This window comes from Ochotona princeps, chromosome 12 (genome assembly GCF_030435755.1).
Source record: "Ochotona princeps isolate mOchPri1 chromosome 12, mOchPri1.hap1, whole genome shotgun sequence".
Classification (NCBI taxonomy): Eukaryota; Metazoa; Chordata; class Mammalia; order Lagomorpha; family Ochotonidae; genus Ochotona; species Ochotona princeps.
The window spans coordinates 42,935,859-42,963,371 of NC_080843.1; the positions used below are offsets into that span (position 1 = coordinate 42,935,859).

The 27,513-nt window shown below is 42.0% G+C and overlaps 1 protein-coding gene across 4 annotated transcripts in view; it reads left to right on the forward strand.

The window, feature by feature from the left end:
• Window positions 1-27,513, forward strand: part of DGKH (diacylglycerol kinase eta) — a 183,066-nt gene that overhangs the window by 68,029 nt on the left and 87,524 nt on the right. For all 4 annotated transcript variants that reach the window (XM_058670690.1, XM_058670692.1, XM_058670693.1 and 1 more), the window contains exons 3-4: window positions 15,504-15,614; window positions 18,197-18,277. In XM_058670690.1, the coding sequence (XP_058526673.1) occupies window positions 15,504-15,614; window positions 18,197-18,277 (192 nt within the window). The remainder of the gene's footprint in view (window positions 1-15,503; window positions 15,615-18,196; window positions 18,278-27,513) is intronic.

A 27,513-nucleotide genomic window follows, 5' to 3' on the forward strand; every position in this document is an offset into this window, starting at 1 on the left:
CTTTCTCAGTAAATCAGTGATCATGTATGATATATTTTCCAAGACTCAGGCATTTGGCAATGCATGAGTGGCAAAATAAATGAGATACAGTCTCAATCCTGGAGAAACTCCAGAAAGACAGGCACGCAGTGCTGTGGTGCACCCAGGATGTGACAGTGGCCCCGACCTTGAGTCATCGTGGGTGGAGACGGAAGTTTTGAAAAAGCAGCAGAGGGCAATATTGTGGAGAAGGAACAGTTAGAGAAAAACTTGGACATCAGCAGCACGGTATTGTTGGTGTCTACAAAGTGCTTCTGTTTCCGTTAGAGTGAGGAGAGCAAGCCTGGGGTGCTGCTGAAGATGAAGCTGTGGAAGGAAGAGTCTTGAACTCAAAACCTAGCATTATACTAGTGATGGGAAACCATTGAACATACAAAATGGAATTTGGAAGGATCAGATCTTTATTTCAGAGATAATTTTGTACAGAGTAAAAACAATGAATGACATGGAGAACATTTAGGAAACTCTTGAATTCAAGGGAGTTGAAAGGGCTTGAACTTGGGCAATGGCAGGGGGAGAAGAAAGAGATATATTTAAGCAATGAATTCTCTTCTATATTAGATAATGTTCATTAGTGAATATTAATGTCAAAGATGATAATATTTTGACCTACTAAAATTTTAAAGAATTATGTATTCTTCCATGTTCATTACCTCATCTCTCAGCATGGCACACAGTGGTATGCAGGTGTTTCTTACACTTCCAAAGACTGAAGTCTATGAACTGAAGAGACTCGTCACTGGAGAGAGTTGTTACACTAGGGAGGTGTTTTTCTAGGGTCTTACATGGCAGATGGACAGAGATGTATGGAGCAGTAAGATTCTGTTCACAAGGACAGAATAGGGACCCAGGTCCTCCAGCAGTGTCTGTGGGTCATTGATTCCAAGATTTCCTGAAAATAACAAAATCTGTGGATTCCTGACCCTTTCATATAGTGTAATAGCTTTTGCATCTTTGTAAAACCTTTACATCTTAGTGAATACTTCGTCCCTAAATCACTTACAATACTCAATTCAGGGCCTGGCATGATAGCTCAATGGTTAGATCCTTGTCCTGCATGCACCAGGATCCCATATGGGCACTGGTTAGTACCAGCTGCTCCACTTCCCATCCAGCTCCCTGCTTGTGGCCTGGGAAAGCAGTCGAGGACGGCCCAAAGCCTTGGGACCCTGCACCCGCGTGGGAGACCTGGAAGAGGTTCCTGGCTTTAGAGTGGCTCAGCTCTTGCATTACAGCCATGTGGGGAGTGAACCAGCAGGCAGAAGATCTTTCTCTCTGTATCTCCTTCTTTATGTAAATCTGCCTTTGCAATAAAAATAGATAGACCTTTTAAAAGAGAAAAATACCTGATTCAGTATGAATGCTAAATAAATAATTGTATTATTTATGGAATAATGAGGAGTGGGAAAAGTTTGGTTCACTAAGCTGAAATTTCTTCATCCCATCCTACCATCAAAACTGTCAGTTTCGGAATGGTTTACATTTGGGTGCAGAGGACCCATTGTGGGCAGGACAGGAAGGAGGGATGCATGCAGACATAGAGTGATGCGGATATCTGAGACCAGTTGGTCCCATCACTCTAAAGTACTTTCCCTAGAAGTAGGTCATGTTGGGATACGCCTGAGGAGAAGTTACACACCTTTCTAGAAATTGAAAGGCGTCTGGAAAAGGCATGATTTGTCACTGACCTTTTTCCTTTATAGCTACTTATTATCTTCCTCCCCAAAAGCCAATGTATTGAAAATTGTCTCTTATTAGACAGTCGGTTCGTGACTAATTTTTCAAATAGTCATAGCTTTACTGAAGGTTCATTGAATAGCTAATTTTTTCAAGCAATATGTTTCTTTGAAAAGATAGAGAAAAAGACACAGACTATCCATCTGAAATGGCTTCAGTGGCCAGTGCTGAGCCTATCTGAAGCCAGAAGCCTGGACCTTCTTCTGGGTTTCCCACATGGAAACAGGTACCGAATGCTTTGGCTGTCCTCCCCTTCTTTCTCAGATATATCAGCAGGGAGCCAGGCCAAAAATGGAGCAACCAGAACTTGAATTGATGTCCCTAGGGGATGCAGACATCACAGGCTGGGACCCAACACCTTGTGGCACAGTGCAATCCCCTAAGGAGCTATTTTGAAAGTTCCATTCTCATTAGAGCGTTAAAGTAAGTAAACCATCTAGGTGACCTCAACTTGGGACACAGAGTGTCTCATGAGTGTGTCAGGTGGTTAAACAATCTCAGAAAGTCAACTGGATAAAAATTCATTCAACTTGTAAAACTCATTTAAGTTTGTTTATATTTTCGTTTCTGGTTTTTGGTGACTGGGTCCCTGGGTTGCTCTTTGGATTTTTCACTTTAGTCAGGTGGCTGTAGACCACTGCCTGTCAGGTTTGAGGGCCTGTCAAGTGTTTCTAGCTCCCTTCTGGGGAGGGAGAAGAGTTAATTCCTGATCTGAGAAATTACAGAGGAAATAACTGTAGCATGTGACACTTGCTTAACAGATGCTGCATCTGAGTCACAGACAATTACTTCTTTTATATGTTACTAACTTTAATTTGTTATTCTACTTGAGTATTAAAATATAGTAGTGTGATTTAAAAATAATTCCTCATGTCTTCACATAGTATATGTATTATTTTGAAACTTTTCAAGCTGTTTCTTACATGATTTTTTCATAACCACACTTTCTTTGATTGTAAGTCTCTGTTTGCTAAATCTAAGTTAATTATTTTTTTCATTTTTAAAGTTACATTATGATACATTTCCAAGGTTTCTGGGATTTCCCTTACTCCTTCCCCATAGCCCCTCCTTCCTACTGATTTCCCCTGTATTATTACAATAGTGTAGTCCTTTAAAAGTCATTAGTCCATCATTCTGCTATTTAAGTATATCCTGATATTTTAGGTGTGCACAATGGCAGAATCCAGCATCCTATTGTCAAGATATATGTAATAGTTCATTGGGAGTCCATCTTGGATTTGGAAGCAAAGGTGCCTGTTGCATTATATCTTCACATCTGGATATGATAGTCTTTATTACACAGTTATTATACATCCCCTTAAATGAAAAGCCATAAAACAAAAACCAACAACAGAAAAATAGAAATCATAACCCCATGAAGTTAAATAACGTGCTACTGAATGACTGATGTGTTGCTGAAGAAATGAAAAAGAAAATCAAGAACCTTCTTGAAGAAAATGATGCTACTATATGACCTATGAGTCAGTAAAGAATTTAATAAGTGAAAAAAAAAAACTTTTTCAAAGAAATGAAAATAAAAACAAAAATATCAAAACTCATGAAATGTATCAAAAATAGTATTGAAAGGGCTATTGCTCTTGTATGTGCAAGGAGGTTGCCTTATATCAGAGAGAACATGTGGTATTTGTCCTTTTGGGATTGACTTATTTCACTGAGCATAATGGTCTCTAGTTGGGACCATTTGGTCGTAAATGGTAGAATTTCATACTTATTAATGGCTGAGTGATAGTCCATGGAGTAGATGTACCACAGTTTCTTTATCCACTCCTCCTTAGACAGGCATCTGTTTTATTTCCATGTTTTTGCTATTGTACATTGTGTTGCTGTAAATTTAGAATTACAGATACGGTTCTCATATACAAATTTCACTTGCTTAGGATATATTCCCAGAAGTGGGATAGCTCGGTCTTATGGCAGATGAACTTTCAGTTCTCTTAGCACTTTCCATACTGATTTCCATAGTGATTGTTCTAGCCTGCACTCCCACCAGCAGTGAAGGAGGGTCCCTTTCTCCCCACATCCATGCCAGCAGGTGTTGTTAGTAGAGTTCAGAATGTAGACCAGTGTCGCTGGAATTAAATGGAACCACAATGTGGTTTTCATTTGTATTTCCCTGACAGCTAGGGAGTCTGAGCATTTTTTTTTCCAATATCTGTTAGCCATTTGAACTTGACTCTTTTGAGAAAAATGTCTGTTCATCTCACTTGCCCACTTCAACAGGTTTTTTGTTTTGCTGTCGTCAATTTTCTGAAGCTCTGTGTAAATCCCCACCAGTTGTGCGGTGTGCAAGTATTTTTCCCGTTCTGTTGTTGCTCTGTCACTTTGTTGACCGTTGCCTTTGCTGTACAGACATTTTTTAGTTTGATGTAGTCGGTATGCCTTCATAAGAAATGTTTTTTTGGCCAAATATAAACAGATGTTTTATTTTGAGGGTTAACTGTGAATTACCACCTCCGAGTTAAATCTTTTAAATCATATCTTTTAGAGGAAAGCAAGATTGTTTTCTCTCTTTTCTTCAATAATTTAAAATGAACTGTTTGTATATTCTGATGAGGGAAGTTTGAGGATCTGCCAAGTCAGGGACTGTGTCTTACACATTTCAGTGTATCCCACAACCTCAGTGATTGTGGGAGATTAATCCATGCTTATGTGTGATTTGAAGAATACCACATTGGTCACATAGAAGAATAAAACATAATTTACTGCCAAAGTGAGTATGTAAAGAATATCTCTAAAGGAGCAATATATTTAAAGTCATAGTAGATGGGACATTCTGTACCCCTGTTCCAGTCTTTCCGTAACCATTATCTGAAGGCACCCCTGGGGCATGAACACCTGTGCACGTCGTACCTGCTCTTGTCATCCGCATGAAGCAGACTCAGACCTGCTGGAGGCCAGAAACCATGGCATAACTGACATAATTTGTAGCATAATTTCTCATTTACATCACTCCTCAACAGGAGACCCAATGCTTTTCTATTTTCAAATATTTTGTTTGTTTTAAAATGAAGTTGCATCACATGCCGTTTTATACTGTCACTAAGAAGCACTAGGTTCAACTGGACTGACATTTGTTCATGGGCTGGAGGCCCTAGGCTGTGTTGACTTACAGGTTAGGTGATGATGTCGTAAGCATGAAGGGGACCCAGCCCTTGTCCTTAGGAATGTCACAGCTTTCCCTCCCTTGGGTCCATAGATGTGTACACCAGGGCCATGCACGTTCGCTGATGCCACTGCAGTGACAGGCTGAGGGCCTGTGGGGAGGTCGGGAAGCCTTGACCCGCCAGTGGCACAGAACCGGAGTGGAGTGTGAGGGAGATTCCAAGATGGGCGACGTGAGGAGAGGCCATTCAGGGAAGAGGAAGGGGCTGGGAAGGAGCAGGCCGGGAGTCTCCTGGGAGTTATTCTCAGGCCTCCCGTACCGGTGACTGCTGGTAGAAGACAACTAGCAAAACTTTGGAATAAGGTTTTCATTTCTGAAAAGAACACTGAGAGCCATATGGGGAAATAAGTAGGTTGTTAGTGCATTTTTAAAATTTTTTTCTGATGTTTTTAATTGTTTGGAAGGCAGAGCAAGAGAGAGAGAGAAATTTTTTTCCATCTGCAGATTCATTCTCTCCAGTGCCTACAACATCCAGGCTGAGCCAGGCTGGGCCCAGAGCCAGGAGTTCCATCTGGATCTCCCATGTGGATGTTGAAGCACTTGAGCCATCCTCCGCTGCCTCCCGGGATATGCATTAGCAGGAAGCTGGGTCAGAAGCAGGGTCGTGACTTTGCCCATGCCACTCAGCTACTTTCTCCACTGTGGCACAGTACTGATTCACAGTTTTTGTTTGTTTATCTTAGAGATGCAAATTTACAGAGAGAGAGAGAAGAAGTAGCCTTGGCTGCTTTTCCAGAGAACTGGATCAGAAGTGAGACAGTCAGAACTCGAATTGGTACCCAGATGGGATGCTGGCACTGCACGTGGAGGCTTAAGTTACTACGCTCTGACTCACATTTCTGCGAACCAAACATCCAGTTTTCTTCCTAATTACCCAAAAGAGAGCTTTACAAAAATCGCTACAGAAGTCCCCACATGACCATACTTATTTGATTTGATTTATTCCTCTGACAGGCTATCTTGCTGTGGCTTTATTCCTCCAATAAGTAGGTTATCTTGTGGCCTTCCGACACTTTGTGTGCGGGAGTACGCGCAGGAGGCCCTCTCTGGGTAATGCCAGATATAGCAGCCTGGCTGCCGTGCAGCTCACCCCAAAACCCCGCCCATTCCTTCCTGCCCTGGAACAACAGGCTCTTCCTGTGTTTCTCCTCAAAGCATCTTGAAATAGGACCCTGTTAATTGGGTGGGACTATTGTGCATATTTTAGGCATTGTCAGGAAAAAGAGGGTTTATGTGTGAATGAATCTGAGCACATGTCTGGAAGGCAAGGGATTGGTTGAAGTTGTAAGAGACTAAAGCTGTAGTACTGTGCAGCATCGCAAAACTCTTAGATCCTGCTCAGCCAAGGAGCAGAGCTGCCTCCGATGCCATTAGGGCCACCTGCAGTTGACTCCACCGAGCAGCCTTGCTGCAGGCACCAAGACCCATGGCTTCAGTTCTCAGCACATCCCTGTGTTAGTTGCTTTTGTTGGTCTAAGCAAAATCTCTGGAGCAGGAGGTCTTTCGGCAAAGACCAGATTTATTTCAGCTCAGAAATATTTCAGGTGACCCCATTACCTGGTTGGTTTTCATGGAGACCAGCGGTGACTGGTGTGGATGAACCATCCTAGGTGAGGCAGGAAGCAGAGAGGGAAGCTTGGCTTAGCCTTGGTAACCCGGGATTCTGGGGGGACCACCCTCTGAGGGCTTAACCCACTGACCCAGGGTTCTCCTGCCTGCCCGGGTCCTGGGACCCCTGGTTAGGTCAGATCTTTGGTCCTGATCCGTAAGGAATTCATCCATCAGCAGGGTCTGTGTGGGTTCTTTCTCCCTGCCTCTCTCACGCAGGCAGTCACAGCAGAAGGAACTGACGGGTCCCCTTGGAGAGCTTTCAGTCCCTATCCGCAGGGCTTTCTGTGCTGTTTAACACTTCTGTGATCTTTTCTCTTTAAAAAAATTATTTTGATTGGCAGTAAATAACACTTGACACAATTTACCCTCTTTATTGTTGCTGAAGGTACACTTCAGTAACGTATGTTTCGGTTGTCGGGTATAATAGCTTCAGATTTAAACCAGTATGCATCTCAGTCTTTTCTGATCAGGCTAATAATTATTTTTATTTAACATATTATTAAGTATGGTTGTCAGACTTTTATCTTTTTTTCTAATTTTTCAATATTAATAGCAAACTAATTTCTTTTATATAAAGAGTAAAAGTAATCCGTGTGACTTTCATAGTGCGGTCTTTGATACTTTAGTGTGCTTTAACCCCACTATGCTACTGTCTTTTTAGGAGTCTCAGGTGAACACTTTCATCAGTCAGCTGTTGGGTAGGACGCCGAAGACTCTTGGAGCTGTTGCTTGGTGAGGTCATTGAGGTGCAGGTGCTAACAGCGTCCTTAGTCTCCAAGTGAGTCTAGTGTGCTTCACTGAAGGGCCCACGTCCCCAGTCTTGGTTTGAAATTGAACTGGGATTGGGCCCGGCACTATAACCTAGTGGCTAAAGTCCTCACCTTGCACACACCGAGATCCTATATGGGCACTAGTTCATGTTCTGGCAGCTCTACTTCCCATCTAGCTCCCTGCTTGTGGCCTGGGAAAGCAGTCGAGGATGGCCCAAAGCCTTTGGATCCTGCACCTACACAGAGAACCCAGAGGAGGCTCCTGGCTCCTGGCTTTGCATTGGCTCAACCCCAGCTATTGCGGGTACTTTGGGAGTGAACCAGCAGATGGAAGATCTTTCCCTCTTTCTCTCCACCCTGTGCATTTTGACTTTTCAATAAAAATGAAAAAAGAAAGAAAGAAATTGAACTGGGACTAAAAACATGAAATGGAAGTATTAGGATCTTTTATTGTGTGATGGAATGAATATTTTGGTTCAGTTATTTTTGTTAAAGGAGAGCTTTCTATTTTCTGTAGTAATTCTGTGGGGGAAAATTATAAAGGATGTCTTCAAAATCAGCTTTTTAAATTGAGTAAATCAAGATATTTTGAACTTTCAAATTGGGCGATACAAAATATTTGGGATATGTTTGACTATGAGCTGCAGTTACTGCTGCTAAAATTACAACAGCAAATTAGATGCCCAAATTTTTGGTTACTGTCCCAAAACCTCCTTAAATAATATTAAAGCATTCTGTTTCTGTTGCTGTGCAGAGATGATTAGGCTAACAGATGAGCAAGTTAGAAAAATAATCCTTATTACTCATGCCCACATTAAGGCCTGATTTATTTAAAAAAAACAAGTGAAAAATTCATCTAATTTGATGCTATATGGGGACCATCATCTTTAGTTAATGATCGCTCCAGAAGCTTCATGAACCCCTGCAGCTGTATGTAGTTTATGGTGTGAATATGTGTGCCTGTTCCTGGAGAGAAGGAGTTCACCATTCTTCAGATCCTGAAGAGCTGTTTTGTTTCCAAAAAAGTTACCAACTGTTGTCCCAGAAGTCACCTCATCCATTTTCCTGTTTCCACACAGACCGCAAGGCACAGCTAGTTTTCTTCCAGAAGTAGTTTTGTTTATTAACTAATTGTTTTATAACTTGGATTGTATTTTACATGAAAATATACATACACATGTATGTTACTTGTGTAAATATAGATATCTGCCACTTGTACAAATATAATGGAACCTTCACAATGAAAGTACAAAGACAAACGAGATAGACTTCCCGGACTCCATGCAGTTATGACCCAGCCTAGGGTGGAAAGACACGTACAACCCATCATCAATTGTGACGGGACATGTCATTTGCCAGTAACCTTCCTGGTCATCTTCCTGCTGCTGTGTATCAGGGTTAATTCTGTCTCGGCACTAGAGCTTCATTGCCAGAGGAAGTGGAGGGGCGGGGAGGGAGAGCCTAGCCATCCGGGATGCAGTAAGAAAGGACAGAACCATCCTCTTGCAGCAGGTGGTGCGCCCAGGACACCCACAGACAGATTAGGTGGCAAGGAAACCTGGGAACTTACCCTAACTTAAGGCAAAAATAAGACGAGTGAACTCCCCGTTATGACTTGGATCTCAGATTTCTAGGGCACAGTACTCCACCCCTCTTAGAGTGTCATTAGTGGGTGCTCCTGGAGCTGGTGAGGGCCGTACACCATCACCTCTGCTCGGAGCCTTCACCATGGAGTTCGTCATTCACAGAGTTAGCCAGAAAGAACTTCTCATTGGTAGCAACCAATTGTGTTTTAAGTGATTGCAAGTCAGATTTTTCTTTCTTAAGGTACATATGGAGTTTGTGTCACCCAGCAATCATTCATTCAGTTCTTGATGAAAGGTTTTTTGGTTTTGTTTCATTTTTTGCAGCTGGGCTTAACATTTTCTATTGGGTGTTGTAAAATATATGTTGGTTTCTTGGGCTAGGCTAAGGAGAGTAAGTGGAATGAGGGGAACCAGAACTGTGTAATGCCAGCATGCATCTCATTATGCTTCCGGGACAGTGGTTGTGTCTTCCTGCATAATTCTTCCAGATCTGGGGAGAACTACTAAAATTATTAGTGGATCGGGGAGGCATGCCCTCCCATACAGACGAGTGTAGGATCCACTGTAGGTCCAGAGAACCAAAAGTGAGCATGTTTGGGGGTTCCAACTGAATTTCTAGTAAGAATTACGGCTATATTATCCATAGAATTGTGAAGGATATTCTTTGATCTGACTAAAAAATGCACGTGATCCAAAACCATAATCACTTTTTGTCTCACAAAAAGAAATAGCTGATTTTGGAAAGAATGATAGATACTTTGAGTTAGTTTATGCATTTATGGTTTGCTAAGAAAAAGACAAGGTAAAGAGTGGAAGTCCATTCCTTGTTACAAATTCCCCAAATATGAAGGTCCTTCTTTATAGATATGCAGAATGTTTTATTATACACTTCTAAAACATCCCTGCATTTTATATGTTCATGTAATTATCTCTTCCTCTAGGAGTAGCTGCTGTAATCATTTATTTCAGATAATAATAATGGCTGTCCATATTTTCTAAAAGAATATTTTCTTTTTGTCTAAAAGATTGGAACTTAGCAACAAAGCAACAGAAAAATCAGAAAGCATTTACTGGGATTTAATAGTTATACTTAGAAAAACAATGTTGGGCCTGGCACAGTAGCCTAGTGGCTAAAGTCCTTGCCCTGCATGAGCTGGGATCCCATGGGGTGCAGACTCTGATCCCTGGCAACCCTGCTTCCTGTCCTGCTCCCTGCTTGCGGCCTGGGAAAGGAGCCAAGGATGGCCCAAAGCCTTGGGACCCTGCGCCTGCATGGGAGACCGGGAAGAGGATCTGGGCTTCTGGCTGCGGATGGGCACAGCTCCAGCCATTGTGGGTACTTTGGAAGTGAATCAGTGAATAGAGGAGCTTCCTCTCTCTCTCCTCTTTTCTGTATATCTGACTTTCTAATAAGAATAAATAAATCTTAAAAAAAGAAAAACAGTGTTTTCCAGTGTAGAAAATCTTCATGATCTTGGTAAACAAAGACTTCTTAGACATAATAAGAATTCATAGAGCAAAAATAACCCAATAAATAGAGTCATCAAATTACCATCTTCTGATACTTAAAAGATACTGTTAAGGACATGGAAAAAATGATTTACACACAGGGAAAAATATTTGCAGACCACATATAAGATAAATATCTTAAATTTACTGAAGACATGTGAAAGAAAAATAAGCCTAAGAAAATGAAGAAAATCAGTAATCATTAGGGAAATAATTGGATTAAAATCATAAAGAGTTACTGTGTATCTTTTAGTACTGAAGTTTAAAGTAGCAAGTGTTGATAAGCATATGGAACAACTGGAATTTCTTTTTAAAAAGATTGAAGTATGGGGGGAGGGATTTAGGGAGAAGAATGGGAAATCTCAGAGTCTGAATAGTATCATAAAATAGAAGTGTGTGTGTGTGTGTGTGTGTGTGTGTAAGAGACTCAGAGAGAAATTTCTTGCATCTGCTGCTTTGCTGTTCAAATTACAGCCAGGGTTGGAGGGAGGCAAATCCAAAGCCAGGAGTTAGGAGCTTCTTACTCATCCTCCATGTGGCTTCAGGGGCCCAGGCATTTGGGCTGTCTTCTTCTGCTATCCCACGCAGGTTAGCAGGGAGCTAGAAGGGAAGTGGAGCAGCTGGGACTCGAATCAGCATCAACAGGGATGCTGGAGATGCAGTCGGCTGCTTTACCTGCGACACCATAATGCCTTTCCTCCAACTGGGCTTTCACACATTGCTGTTAGGTATATAAAATGGTACAACATTCTGGAGAATCAATTCAGATATTTCTTAAACAACTAGCCACACACCTACCATATGTCCTAGCGATGTTATTTCTAAATGTTTACCCCAGAGAACTAAGAATCACAGAGAATTTACAGGTATTCTTAGTAGCACAGTTTCAGTAGCCAAAACTGGCTAATAATAATCCAGATATCCACCGTTAGGTCAATGAATAGACATTCTGACATACCCGTATAATGGACTACTGCTCCAGGGTAACAGAAATAATAGTATTGATAACACTCAGTCATAGGGATGTATCTCAAGATATTTAAGATGAGTGAGAGAATTAAGACGGAAAAAAGAGATAAGGAAAGTTCAGAGTATGGAGATTTTGTTTAGTATCTTGATTACAGTGGTGGCTTCATGTACAAAGACGTTTGTCAAAATATATTGCATTGTATGCTTTACATGTTTTATTGTAATTATTCAATAATAAAACTTTTTCAGTGTTGCTTTCCTGAGGTTTGTATTTATGACTTAATTGATGCTAACATAAATTTTCTGAATTCTTAAGATACATGACTATTTAAAACCCGTAAAATATTTAAAATACTTGAAATCATTTTGATCACCAACATGGGTGTCTTTCTCTTTATATAAATTGAGTGTGATAAATCTGACCATTTCACATGTAGTTAATATTGATATCTACTTAATACACCACTCTTGACCTCAATCGATTTAAATTATATTGCATTTTAAAATTTATACCATTATTTATATTTTCTTGATTTTTTTTTTAATTTTGAGCAAAATCTTAGTGCAGTTTATACAATGAAGGCAGTTATTGGGGCCAGCAATGTGGCACAGCAGGTTAAACTGCTTGTGATGCCGGCGTCTCATCTGAGCACTGGGTTGAATTCCAGCTGCTCCACTTACCATCCGGCTCCCTTCTGTGCAGCTGGGAAAGCAGAGCCAAATGGCTCCTGTGGGAGAGCTGGATGGAGGTCCTGGTTTGGCTTGTTCTCTCACTTCTCTCCCCCTCTGTAACTCTGTCCACATGGGATGATGGTGGTGCAAGCAGATTTATCCACAGCACTACAATTCCAGCCCCCACAAACTTTAAAGTACCTCTAGTTGTTTAGTTCAGGATATAAAATATTCTCCCTAGATACACGTTAGATCTTGCTGAGGTTTTTTTTTTTTTAGAATGTTCTCTGCTCTGAATGCTTCTCACTCCTTTTTCCCTAACCTTGTTAGGGGGATAATTTGAAAATGCATGAACAGATTTTTTTCTCTTGGAGAATTCTCTGTTGTCTGTAGACCAGATACCTTTAAAGTGATAGCATCGATTGTGCTGTGGAATTCCTGCATCATGACACGAAACTGGCAGTTCCCACGGTATGTTTGTCTCAGAAGCCTAGGTTTTTGTGGCAGACTTGGGGATCCGGATGCTCAGCCGCTCCTCATAGGTTCGGCCCAAGGAGAGGCTTTGCCATAGGGGCTGGCCGGGCCTCTGCCTGGCATGATCCCATTCACCTCCTATCTGAGAGTGAGAGCTTCTGTGAGCAGGCCAGGAGACTTGGAGGTCCAAGTGGACTCAAGTTTACGCCCAGCAACACCAGTATACTCAGTCTTCCCGTCTGTGGTTCTGCCCATATGAATCTCCGGAGAATGCATCTTGGCCTCGTGGTTCTTGCCGGTTCTGTTGGACAGTGCATTTTTCCTGTGGACATCTTTTCTTACCTGGTCCTTTGCATCCAGTTGCTCAAGGCATGTCCTTCCAGACTTCTTTCCTCTTTTGCCCTTTCTTTCTGTCAGCATGTCCAGGAGATACTGCCTCTCCCACCCCCCAGTGTTAAACTCTGAGACACACCTGTTTCTGTCTCAGTAGGCCACGCCATGGCTCTAGACCTGATGTCTGTGTGTGTTTCCCCCTCTGGGCTCCAGCAGCTACCTGTTTGTGCCCCTACTTCCTTTCTCACCTGTTTCCTAGGTGTCGCTTTCCTGCCTCAAACATTGCTGCTTGCTCCGTGCACTTAGGATGAAAAGCAGACTGCCTGCCGTGGCCAGCTTGTCCTGGCTTTGGTCTCCCATCACCTCATCTCTTGGTCTTCTCCATCTCCTCCAGCTGTTATTTGCCCTGACAGTGGCCTGTGGATACTTATTTACTTCTTCCAGGAAGCTCATAATTTGATGCCTGGCAAATACTCTCTGAACTTAATAGCATAATGATATCATAATAATAACACTTTGTGCCACTTACTGAATGTTTTCTCGAACCCAGACAGTGTACTAAGTGCTCTCCAGGCATTATCTTGTAATTATCTTATAATTAAGTTAGTTATAACAAGCCTGTGAAGTTGATGCTGTTCTTGCCGGTTTTGACAAAAGGAAAGTAGAGCATAAAGAGTTGCAGTGACCTGAGTTTTGTGCCATAGGTAGAGCCATGCTGGAAGCCTGTCTGTCGCATACGAAATTGGCTCTTTGGTGTAGGAAGTTTCAGTATTTTGTCACCACTAAATTACAGTCATCTGAACAGTATTTTCTGAGACACTCTTAGACTAAGTTGTAGAGTATACTGTTTAGGGAAATTTAAAGTGAATATTAACGTAGCAAGTACCCTTAGTGGAGGCTCTTCCCTTTTCTTAATGTTTCACTTGTTGATGATATGAAGTATTATGGTGCAAAACTTGGAAACAGACTCTGGGATCCAGAAGAGTTTAATCTCAGCATCTGCCATGCATTCTTCCAGATCACACCCTTACATGTGCTAGATGATGTTCTAGGCACTTGAGAAGTGTCAGCGTGTAGTCCACTGTGATGATTTAAAATTTTAGTTCTGTAAGCTGCTATTTGTTGTAATGTTACTACCCTCACTGACTGGAGTTATGTGTTCCATCTCTGATTCCATTCCGACAGGATCTATTTGAACTAGTCTTCATGACATGTACAGTGAGGACAATGTTAAAGGGATACTCTAGGAAACTTTCTTCTTGCCTTTCAATGAAAATGAAATGCTAAGTCTAATGTTATTCAATATAATAAACTCAGGAACCTTATATTCTAAAAGAAGTGGCACAATGAATGTGATAGTAAGTAGATTGCATTTTATATTAAATGATGGAAGGCATTTGGTGTGGGTGGCTAATAGGATCAGAATGGAGGACATATAGAGAAAAAGTACAAGTTGCACTGTTAGACTGGTCATTTTGCAAAGATCAAGACTTGGAGGAGGCTGAAGAATTGGTTAGAGCGAAATCTGAGGTCAGAGTAGATCAAGAGGAGAGAATAGATCGTGTCCAGGCCCTAAGCATGAGCATATATGCCTCTGTGAAAGCCAAGTGGCCACTGTCAGTAGATGGGAAGAGAGCTCCTTTACTGCATTCCCAGGTCACAAACAGGGATGGGAAGTGGAGCAGCCAGGACATGAGCTGGCAGTCATATAGGATCCCATGCATGCAAGGCGAGGATTTAGCCTCTGTCCCATCACACTTGGCCCATTCACAGAGTTTGTAACACAGGGTCTAGGCCAGAGCCACAGAGCCCTGTCAACCTGTGTAGCCACATCTATCATCCCCCTTTTCTTCTCCTTTGCTGCATTTATAGCACAGTGTTCTTTAAAGACTCCCCAAATAGCTATTCTGTTTTAAACCTTGCACGTATCTAGCATGCCTTCTCCCCACTGTGTAACTCTGATAAACCCTTTCAGGACCTTGTCCTCTGGGAGGAATTGTTTGACATCCACTGGGGCAGGTCCCAGTGATTGTCTAGACCAACATGTGAAGCTCTTCGTAGCTTTGTTTGTTATAATAAAACATAGGTGTGATAGCTAACATTTAATGTGCACTTGCTATGTGTCAGACACAAAGTCCTTCCTGTGGTTTTCATTTATGACTTACTGCAGTCCTACATGATGGTATTGTTTGGTCACCCTCACTTTACAGATGAATAAAGAAAGGCATGAAGGAGTTTAGTGACTTTCCTAAGATCCCCTAGCTATTAAGTGATGGTGTTTGGCTGCAGAGCCCATGTGTTTTTCTAACCTTTGCACTGCACCGTACCTCTCCCCTCACTCAGTTATGCATATAGAAGGTGGTGTGCACATCACACTTGGCAGCAAGTACAAGTTTGTGCATACTCATACCATTTATGAGTTCTTTGAGGGTAAACAACCACGTCACATTTGCTTTTATTCATTTGGGGTTTTGCATATGTATTGCCATGATTCAGCTGTAGTGAGAATTAAATATCTCTCAGGTAATTGATAAGACATGGGAAATATTATTTAAAGCATTAATAGTAAGATGTAATTTACTCTGAATTTCTTAACCGTGTGTTTATGCTCTTCCCCAGACCAGTATCAAAGAGGGACAACTACTGAAGCAAACCAGTTCTTTCCAAAGGTGGAAAAAGCGATATTTCAAACTTCGAGGCCGTACACTTTATTATGCAAAGGATTCAAAGGTAATTTGGAGGAGTGCTGATTTCAAACACTGAGGTTGTAGACGAACTTAGCATGTTGGTTCTTTGAGCTGTTCTTGTCTTGGGGGTGCCTCTGCGATCACCTGGGTCACTCCCATCACAGGGAGTTCTATTTGAGTTAGTCCCATGATGTGTTCCTGAGAATAATCCCATTGGAGATTGATATAGCCCCTCCCTGTTTTTCTCTCTCCCTTCCAAATGAAATAAAACATAAAATGTAATCAGAATAAACCCCAAGTCTTACATTTTCCCCCTTTCTGCTACTTTTTACTCTAGAAAACTTTGACCATGAAAGTTGTTAGAGTTGCCAAGAATTTGTGCTCTGGACTCAGGCAAGAATTCACGTGCTGCTTCCAGCACATTCCAGTGGAGCGACTGTGGACAGCAGTTGTTGACAAAAGGCTTAGAGAAGATGATGCATGTCGAGCACTTACACGGTGTCTGACATGCAGTCCGTTATGCCAGCAATTAGCAATGGAAATAATATTAGAGATAAAGTAATTTCATATGTCACTTAAATAAAATGATACTGCACTTTTGGGAGAAAAGTTTGTGGTGATAAGCCTCCATTAAAACCAATGCTTTAGTAGTACTTGAAAAATAAACATTTGAGGGTGGGCATTTAGCCTGGCACTTCATATCAGCACTTAGTATCCCCGTATCAGAGTACATGGACTCAGTAGTCAGCTCTGGCTCTGATTCCTGACTGTGACCTCCTGCCACTGCAGACCCCAGGAGACAGTGATTCAAGTCAGTGGATTTCTGCCAACCACATGCAAGACCTGGACTGAGTTCCTGCCACTTCATCCCGGCCTCATCTTGGCCTTTCTGGGCATTTTAGAAGTTAGCCAGTGGATGGGAGCTGGCTCTGATCTGCCTGTCTTTCTGCCTCTTAAACACAAGATAAAATAACATAAAATAGAATAAACATTGAAATCCCTTGCTGTTGTACAAAATAAATCATTTTCATTTTGAAAATTTTATGGTCCTGATATAGTTAGTAGAGTTGTAAGCCACAGGGTAGAACAAATAAACTGAACTAATTCTTAGTTTATGCAGCCACAGTGGAAGCACTAACAAAGTGTTTATGTAGCGGTAATAACCAAATAAGATAATCTTATTTTAAAAGTCATTATGCTCAGAGCTGCCTCTGATCTGGCTCCATTCCGACTTAGCAAGTTGGTTGCAAGTGACAATGATTGATGGCCTCCAGCCTTGGCCTCTTTTGTTTCTATTATTTCTTTTCACTTTATTTGAAAGACAGAGACAGAGAAAGAAACATAATTTTTCCATCTGGTGGTTAGTCCCCAGCTGCTCACAGAGGCCAGAGCTGCACTAGGCCAAAGTCAGGAGCCTGGAACCCAGTTTGGATTTTCTGTGTGGGCGACAGGGACCCACCTACTTGAGCACATGCTGCTCCCTGGGTGCACTTGAATAGCAATCGGGAACCTAAAGCAGATGGGCCAGGACCCAAACGAGGTACTCTGAAGTGGGATGTGGGCTCCCTCAGCAGCATCATAACTGCCAGGCAAAATGCCCACCCTACATCTCCTTTTGATGGAACTCCCTACTCGCTTTAGGGTCTGCCTCAAATAGTTTTTCTTCTAATCCTCACAAAAGGAAGAGTTTATTTTGTTTTCTTCTGCTAGAGAAATCATCTGTGACCTTTTGCAAAACTTCGTTGGCATCTCTGCTCTCCCACTTTTAGGAGTGTCCTGGGTTAAAGTGAATTGTGTCTGTTTTTCGGGCTGTGATAGTTCTAGTAAGAGAACAAGAATCAAGTAGACTAGCCTCACCCTTTGGGGATGCTGGGGGCTGGGATGCCTAGCGCTGACAGTAAAAGGGAGCCCCCTTTCCTACAGTTCTAGAGTTGTACTACTTCCTTGTAGGAAGAATCCCAAAGGAGTGTGAACCCTGACTGACTCAGTGTGGCAAGTTACATTTACTGCTGGAATGTCTTGATTTGCTCACTTGCACATTTTTTACCGCTGATCCCCTTTAGTGGCTAAAGTCACTTTTAAGAAGAGAAAGTAGTGACATCTTTGTCTGCAGAACACACTTGTCGTCTGCGTTGAATGTATGCTTGTGGATGAGTAAAGGCAGGTTCCAAAGTTTCAGATACTCACCGTGTTTTCAGTTGTCACCTAGTGAGCCTGGGAACAGTGACCTGCCTCTGGCCCCTGGGCAGGGTGGCTTTAAGCTTTCCTGGCAATGCCTCATGTGGGGATGTGCAGCTCACTCTGCACGCTGCTCATAATTGGTAGCTGTTTTGCTTCCAGAAGGTACAAGATATTTGCTCTGAAGCAGTGGATGTGGTAGTGCTGGGGGTTGGGAACAGGGCTGAAGTCTTTTCAGTTTGGGATTTATGGATTTGTTATGCTGTATGGTTTTGCTCCTGTTTCCTAAGAACGTACTATGAAGTAGCACTAACTAGCTTTCCCTGTGTTTTCTAGTCCCAATTCCTGACATACCTTCTTAGTTGTAACCTGGGAGTAGCAGTGTGGGGAGGACCATTGAATTCGGTTTTCATCTAACGCATGTTGTGTTCTTTTTCTTGCTAACAGTCTCTCATATTTGATGAAGTTGACCTCTCCGATGCCAGCGTAGCTGAAGCAAGCACAAAAAATGCGAACAACAGCTTCACGGTAGGGGCTAGTTTGTGAACTCTGTGCCCTGTGGCTTGGCTTAAACACGTACAGCCCAGCCAGCAAATGTTTGAAATCTATGCCTATTGAAGGTCTTACTAATGTGATGAACTCTGGTCAGTTCATTGTATCTTCCAACATCCAGTACACTTTGTGATTGCTTAGTAAACATGAGGTTATGTGTATAGTTTAGGCTTTTTTCCTTTTTAGATTAATTTTAGTATGTGAAATTTTTTAACTTCTTTTGATATTTCACTTAATTCTGTTGTTCTTGAGTATACAAAAATTTGTTACTTGCAGTCTTAAAAATAGGATTTCTCTGCTTATAGTTTTGCTCTACTTACTGTCAATCAGATGCCATAATTCATCCTTCCATGTCTTCTCCCTTAGATAATTTGTTATTTTTTAAAAAGATTTATTTATTTTTATTGGAAAGGCAGATATACAGAGAGGAGGAGAGACAAAGAGGAAGATCTTCCGTCCACTGATTCACTCCCCAAGAGAGCGCAACTGCCAGAGCTGTGCCGATCCGAAGCCAGGAGCCCAGAGCTTCCTCTGGGTCTCCCATGTGGGTGCAGGGTCCCAAGGCCTTGGGCCATACTTGATCGCTTTTCCAGGCCACAAGCAGGGAGTTGGATGGGAAGTGGGATCTCAGGGATTAGAACCTGCACCTATATGGGATTGCAGTGCATGCAAGACAAGGACTATAGCCACCACTAGGCTACCATGCTGGATCCCTCCCTTAGGTAATTTGCTTGATGGCTACATAAGAGGTGTCCTTTAGGCTAGCTGCTGCTTTTCCATTCACAAACTGCGTTGCTTAAAAGGCCTAGATTATTCTCCATTGGCTACAAATTGCTTCTGCAGTTCAGTCAGAAAGTCTTGCAATATCTGTGCCTTATGCCTCTTGTAGTACTGATAATTGATTTATCCTTACTTGCCTACCCACATTATCAGTTCTATCTTGTCCTGGGCTTTCCTGGCACTCTGTTGAAATCTTACCAATTCTTCGAAGTTTAATTCAGATATCCCATTCTTTGTAGGCTTCTTTCATTCAAAAATTACAAATTGAACTCATTTTATGTGCCAAGTGCTTGATGAAGCATAAGAAATGAAAAAACGTGTGTGCACACACATGTTTGTGTGAATCTTAAAATTGCATATGTATTTACAATCTTAAAGATTTTATGCACATATTCGTACAATCCTTTCCCTGAAGATATTCGTAGGGTTGTTTGTATAGCTCACAGAAGTTCATGTGGAGGACTGTGGATAACGACGTGTTCTTCTGGTACGATGTGTTGTTTTGTTGGTGTTGTCTTCCTACTCCACACTCCTGGTCCTCTGATGTGAGTGTGTTGTGTCTATCCACTTGGCATGCCAGGGCAGGGAAGACAATCAGGTAAACAGAGGCAGAGCAGTGCCGTGATGGAGGTGAGTGTTGGTAGGGTTCTTGTGGGCGAGGCAGAGGATGAACTCAAAGTTAGTCGTATTGACTTATGGGCATGTGTAATAACTCATAGCGTAAATATTCCATTCCCTCTCCCCATCCCCAGGGAGAATTTAGTTTGAGAAGAGAAAAGCCAAGAATAGAATCCTGGGAAAAATGTTAAAATGCAAGGTTTGGCCAATAAAGACCAAAGAGAGAACATTGAAGTGCAGAAGGAGAACCAGGAGGCAGCAATGGTATGGCAATTCAGTGGAGGGAGTTTTATGGTGAAAGTTGTTGAATGTCACATACTATGGACAGGTCAAGTCAAAGAAGAATTGAGAAGTGCTGTGGGAGTTGTTAACTTGGAGGTCACATGGTCCCGCTGATGGGCGTGGAGGGGTGGCTTGCACTTGTCTGCATTGTGACTGCCAAGTGAAGAGGACTCCGAGCTAGGCTAGGTGACTTTTGCTAAAACGTGTGCTACTAAATGGAAACAGTTACACCTAGAAGAATGCTTAGGGTGGATGAGAGTTTGGATTTTGTTGTTGTTGTTGCTCTTTTGCTTGTCTTCGGTTTTGAGTGTGTTTATATGAAAAGAGATTGAGGATATTACAATTGAGGGAGGAGGGTAGGGGGTTGGAGCAAGAGGGCTTTGTCAGCTGAAGGTTTAGAAACCAGAAACAGGTCACAACATCAGCCATGAGCAGAGAACTTTGAGAAGCAGGAATGTGCAGCAAGTTCATACATTTCAAATGAACGTTGCTGTTTTCTTAGTGAAAATCAAAGCCAACGTTATCTGTTAGGAGAGTTAAGGAAGGGTCAGATAGTTTCTGTGGAAAAAATAGAATTGAAACTGAGCAGAGAAGTCACAAGAAGTAAATACAGGTGAGTTTTCAAAAATGAGTTGCAAAATGTTTATTATGGGAAAGTTACACGTAGACTTGTACAAAAGATTTCTGCAGCAAAGAAAACTTACGTTTTAATTCCATTTTCTAAGAACTTTTTGCAGTATCCTCATAGTGGCTGTCAAAATATTGGCGATCACATTTAGTCATGTCCTTAAGTTTTATGCGTATTACATTCCCTTAAGTGGAAGCACAGAACAAATGAATTGATCCAGGGTTGATGTGTTTATAGGACATATTGAACAGAATGACCAAAGGATTTCTGGGTGTTTGAGGGATCAATATAACTCATCCATCTTCTTCATCTGAAATCACAGTTTTTGAAAGTAGGGCAAGGAGGGTTAATGGGTAAAAGGATCCAATAACTACTGAATACAGGGCTTCTGATAAATTGTCAGAGGCCTGTGACAACAGTGTTGTTTATTCCTTCCTCCCAGGTGAGTGTTGTTTAGCACGGGGACAGGAAGAATCTTGCTAGACCTATACTTGCTTTCCCTTGGGTCCCATTCCTTCTATGGAGATTCTTGGATGGGAAAATAAAGAGATCTACAATTAATCTGAGAGAGAATTTCAAAAATTTCTTTTAAGGTTTATTTATTTTCATTGGAAAGGTAGATTTACAGAGATAAGCAGAAACAGAGAGAAAGATGTTGCATTCAATGGTTCATTCTCCCAGTGGCCACAACGGCTGGAGCTGAACTGCAGCCAGGATCCAGGAGCTTCCTCCCATCTCTCACATAAATGCAGGGTCCCAAAACTTTAGGCCATCCTCGACTTATTTCCCAGGCTGTAAGCAGGGAGCTGGATGGGAAGTGGAGCAGCTGAGATATGAACCGGCACCCATATGGGATCCTAGTTCATGCAGGGCAAAGGCTTTAGCCATTAAGTTCCTACGCTGGGCCAGGATTTTGAAACTTAAAGATTTAAAGGATGTAAAAGTTTCAAGTGAATACACAGTTTAGTGTTTGGAATAGACAAGAGCAAACAGACCTGAAAAACACAGGTTGGGAGAAGAGATTCGATCCTTATTTAGTTCTTTGTTGGCCCTCCTGCCACAAGCGGTCTTTCCTGACTTGTCTTTCTTCTGGAATTTACCATATTCTGCCTTGGCTTCACAATGTCGTCATAGTGCCTCATCTGTAATTCTTGGGAGTTGTGTATTAGTGAGATGCAAGTTTATTTTACACATGAAACTTTGTTGAAATATTTTGAAGAAATGTCTTTATTCAAGCACCCATAGTTTCTGAAGTTTGCTGGGCTAGAACTGTGGAGACTAACATGAAAGGCACAATGCTTAGTTCATTACCGCAAATGAACTTTTCAAGACATAAAATGGAGTAAGAGTTGTGTTTTCAACAAGTAATTGATCATCCTATTTTTAAATATCTAAACATCCCACCTTGTTTTATTATGCTGGCCACTACTACCACTATGTTATTTATTTTGTCTACCTCATGGTAGAAGTGAATAGTATAATTTGGTGACATCATGACTAGAGAACACAAGAGTGACCAAATTGTGCTTCATTATGGCCATCCCTCCTCTCCTAGAGGATAATACCGTGACAAAGGAAAATGGGAAAAAAATCTATAAATAGTAAATGGAAAATGGAAAATTTATTCTTAGTCTGAATATCCACTGCTGACATCTTTGGGAAAATAGGGCTTGCAAATGAAGGTTCTACAAGGTAAGGCAACCTCTGACATAGCCTGAAAGCTGCCCAACATCATGTTGAAGTTTTTGAGTTGCCGATACAAATCCTTTATTGAAAAAGTAGCCTACATTTTCTCCCATTCCATTGGATGTTTCCTCACTGTAGAAATGGTTTCCTTTGCTATGCAGAAGCTTCTAAGTTTGATAGAATCTTATTAGTCTGGTTTTGCTCTTACTGCCTGTGTTTTAGGGGTCTGTCCAAGAAATGAATTCCTTGAAGTATTTGCCCTGAGTTTTCTTCAATCCATACCATAGTTTCATGTCTTATATCATGTCTCTTGGATTCATCTTGAGTTGATTTTTTTATATGGAAAGAGATGCAGACCTAATTCTATTCTTCTACATGTGCATGTTCACTTTTATCAATAACCTATATTGAGAATGCCAATTTTGATCACATTTTGAATTTATAGTTTTATACATGTTTTCTGTAAAGGCAAAAACAAAAGCAAAATCTGCTACCATTGAAATCAGGCTTTTTGCTTTAGATTGCAGAGATGTGATTGGGGAACGGAAAAGGATAGCCCCGAACAGCCTGTTTTTTCTTTCACAATCCTTTAGATTATTGTTCACCAAATTCTTGGAGACTTAATTTCTACCATGACATTTTCTATGATTAAAGAATCTGTATGTTTTTGGTTCATTTTTTACATTAGAAAGGCACAGAGAGATATATATTCATAGGTATATATATTTGTCTGCTGATCCATTCTTGAAACACTCACAACAGCTGGGAATGGGTCAAGCTGATGCCAGGAGCCTGAATCAGGCCCCCTGCATGTTGACCCATCACCTGCTGCTTCCTTGGTTACACAGTGGCAGCGCTGGGATCCAAATGGATCCAGGTACTCTGATGTGGGTTTTGATAGCTGATGAGTGGATGTGGATTTTCAGAGCAGATCCTCAAACACCGTATCAAATACCTGCTCCTTTTGTTTTTATTTTTGGAGTTCATTTTCCTTTGTTTTGTTTTGGGGTTTTACTTTCGCTGACACACTCAGAAGGTAATCTTAAATGCGGTTCGAGACAAGCCTTGATTTCCCATTGGTTGTCCGCTCTGGAAGGGACGCTCAATCCTCTGCATGTCTTGGCACAGCATCCCTCTCCCAGTGGATAGGCTTTGCCTGTGCTGGCCCCTCTCTTCCCATGTTCATCATGGTTTTTCTTGTTCACCAGGATGTGGATTCCTCCAGATGTTTTTGATTTACCCAATTGCAGAAGTTGAGCGCTTAGCCTCTGAAGTCCAATGACCTGGCTTTGGGTCCTGACTCACCACATTAGTGATTCCCTCTAATGCTGATGTCCACTCAGCCATTGAGGGTCACAGTGGTACTTGTCTTCCTAGGTTGATGAGGATGACAGCAAATGTGATCATACATGGGAATGCCTAGCACCATGATGGGCATGTGCATTCCTGTGGCTGTTTTTACCCTGAATTTGTCTTCCTTTATTTTCTTCACAAGTGGAAATGTGTCCTTAATTCCTAAATTTTGGGAATTTAGAAGAGAAATATGGGTGAACTCAATTCTGTGCATCTTAGAAGTATAGTGTAGATTTGTTTCCATATCTGTCTCATACAAGTATTGTTGGAAGTTCATTTGGTAATGAATGAAATTAAAATTACAGCTTGTGAGGTAAATACTGTTTGCAACAAAAAGCCTTTTAATGATTTGAAAGTCATCTCAATCACGTGGTACATGTTAGGCTTCCCAAGCATGCTGGTCAAACAATGTTTGTCTTTAGAGTTTAATGATGACCAGGCTGAAGTTTAAATAAATGAATCATCATTTTGAAGAGATTTTTGTGTTGGCATTAAAACAGCTTATGGATGTTTGTGGAGAAAGTACCATATGTGTGTTTTACTTGCTTATTTGTTTTAATGAGAAAAAGTTTGACTAACCACCCTTATTGTTTTGGTGAGTATCTATAGCTGTTTGTATGAGAGAGAAATCTCACAGTTATTGCACATCCATGCTGGGTGACTTGCTTGATTAAGTACAGGCATGGTGTTGTACTCCCTACTTTTAGAATTAAGTGGGCACTGGAACAAAGAGCCGTTACAGCTCAGGGTTTCCTTGTCATAGTAGGTATGACTGCAAGTTGGTTAGCATTAAATTGTGGTTCTTCCTATGAAGATTAAACCAACAAAGAGAATATTCTGTGACATGTAAAATATCAGAAATGCACCCATAGGCTAATTGGGTAAAGTGAACAGGTTATGTTTTTAGAGGAAGATCTTCCTGTGTATCCTGTCTTACCTTGGCCTTTTCTCAGTAAGCATAGCTCACTCAGTTCATCTCCCCAGAGAAGTAACACAACCTTCGAACCTGACCCTGAGAAAGTGTGAGTTCACTTTTATCCAACAATAGCTCAGTGTTTAGTTACAAAAGAAGTAGCCAAAAGCTTTTTTCTTTTCCTGTTATTTGTGACTATCACACAAAAATTATTAGGTAATCACCACAGTGATTGATCACTTAAATAAATCAGCTGCCTACTTTACATGTTTTAATCTCTGAGACTCCGTTTAGAATGATAACTCACTTCTTTGTGTTCTATAAGATAGCTGTTTTGCAACTCCTCTGGCAGGACACAGTCCCTGCAGGTAAGCGCGAGAAGCATGATTGGAAACAGCCCAGAATAGGCCATGGAAAGTTTCCCACTGGCATGCATTCGGCATGGGTCAGGAGCAGACCAGGCTGAATCAGTTCATGTCATCCTCTGGCAAATCCGATCACCAGAACAGAGTGTGGAATGGGCCGGGTTTGGTTGCGACAAAACCAGTACACATTATGGAACGCCAGGGCGTGGTTGCCTGTACTGGATATGAATGCAGCACCCATCCAGCACACGTGAGATCCAGGAAGGGAGGGGCAGAGCTGGCGGGGGGGTTAAGGGGCTGGTCCCCTCGCTGGACAACCACTCCCACTGGAGAGTGTTGGCTGGGATAGAGACAGACACGACTAAGCAAGGCTACAACACCTGTGCGCTGCATGTGGACAAGATCAGGGCCACAGCATCAGCTGGCAGAAGCTGGCACTGGGGACTAATTCTGTCGAGTCAAATCACAGGACCACCTAAAGAGTGCATAAACCGGGACAGAGAGACCTGGGAGGGAAAAAGTGGGTTCCCCCTTCTTGGGTCACTATTCCCGTGGGAGGGCATGAAAACTAGGACGGGGGCTGGGATGGCTAGATAGAGAGGTACTCAACAATATCTGTGAGGGCTGGATGGTTGAGTTGGTTAGATAAAACCAAGCTTTAATACCCATTGACAAGTACCAGAGCCAAATGGGATGGGGGACAGATTGGTCTTCTGCTACACATACTGGCAAACCAGGGTAGGGGGCGGTCTGGTGGGGGTTATTGTGGGTCGCCCCAACTAGGCTACAGCTCCCACTGGTTGATGTAAGGGCTGAACCAGACTGGACTGCAACACCCATTGGTTCCAGTGCAACTCGGGACTGAAAACAGAACCAACACAGCAATTGCAACCACCAGCTGATCAGGGTGATGGACTGTGCCGGGCCCTGTGCTTGCTAGAACATACAAGAATCTGGTCTGGGAATACCTCAAAGTATCTTTGGAGATCTCCCCACTTGAACTGCTGGACTCAGAATTCTAACCAAGAAAAGACAGAAGACAGAATAGGACAATCATTCATCTCAGCTACTTGTTGGCAGCGAAATATGGGACAAATGGAGACTTCATGATGGACCATATCAATCAGTGGACCACCTCATCGAGCGAAACTGGCAGTGACTCATAACTGGAGAACTATTAACTCCACTTCAGCACATATCTCAGAGCATGCCCCACATCCGGGACTTGGGGTGGGCGGGAAACCGGGTGGGGCTTCTCCCTCAATATCCCCTTTTACCTCAGATACATGATGGAAACAATATGGACATAATAGCATTGCCCACCTCCCTATCCCCCTGAACCTTTTTTTTTTTTTTCTTCTCTTTCTTGATTTTCCTTCAACTATAGTTAACTATGTAAAGATTGTCAACAACAATACAATAAAATGGATTATAAAAAAAAAAAAAAGATAGCTGTTTTGGCTTCCATTTGGTAAGTGATAAATTTACAACAGAGTACTAAAATATGATATGTAAAACATCTAGAAGGCCATCTTACCTTGGTCTGTATTCCTGACCACTCTGCAATCCTTCCTATTTTTTTGAATAAATATAGGTCAAATGGTGTCCCTATAATAGGTTATTACATGTCTGTTTCCACCTCAAGTCATTGGGAGTCATATGCTGAATGGTCATAAGCTGTATAGAGTGTTCATTAGATTTGGGGCAGTATATTTTATGCAGAAATGTTGAAGGAAGGTAAGCAATATTACGAAAGTTCTTATAATATTGGCATTTAAGAGTACTTTCTTTTTTCAAAAATCTGGGATAAAATGTTTACTTGAGAGTCATGGTGACAGGGAAACAGAGACAGAGAATGAAAGAGAGAGAGCAGAGAGCACACATGTGAGAGAGGTCAGGCAGCTGGTGTACCCCTCAGACACCCTCAACATCCGGGGCAGGGCTAGGTGAAAAGCAGGAGCCCAGAACTCCATTGGGTCAGTCATGCAGCAAGCAGAACACCAACACCGGAGCCATCTTCTAGTGCCTCTCAGGTGCATGGGCAGGAAGCTGGAGAAGAAGCGGTGTTGCTGGGACCTGAACTGGCACTCTGTTGCGGGATATGGGTGTCCCAAGTGGTGACAGAATGTGCTGTGTCGCAACACCTGCTTCCCCCGCCAGATGTCTTTTTAATATATGAGGGATTACCATGGAGGAGCTGCAGTAGGCAGGCCTGGTGCAGGACAGAGAGTGTAGTTAAATTCATGGAGGAATGATTTCAGCTCATTGTTAAAAAAGAACTTTCTGAATTGGGTCATCTGATAGGTGAGGCCCTTTGTGAGGTCATGGCCTTGCCCATTATTGAAAATCTTCATTCATCTGCTTCCCTGTGAACCGAAAGGGGACCAGTTCTCACAGGTCAGACTTGGGTTTGAGGTGCTGAGTGGATTTCTGAGTGGTTAAGACTGAGACCTGTGTGTAGTTAGTACTGAATGTGCAGTTAGCTCCTGAGATTGGTTGAGTGGGGCAAGAGTGCATCCTGAGGTTGCTGGGCATTGTGCTCACTGTCTGCTGTAAGACACAGAGTGCGTGTGGCCAGAGACATCTT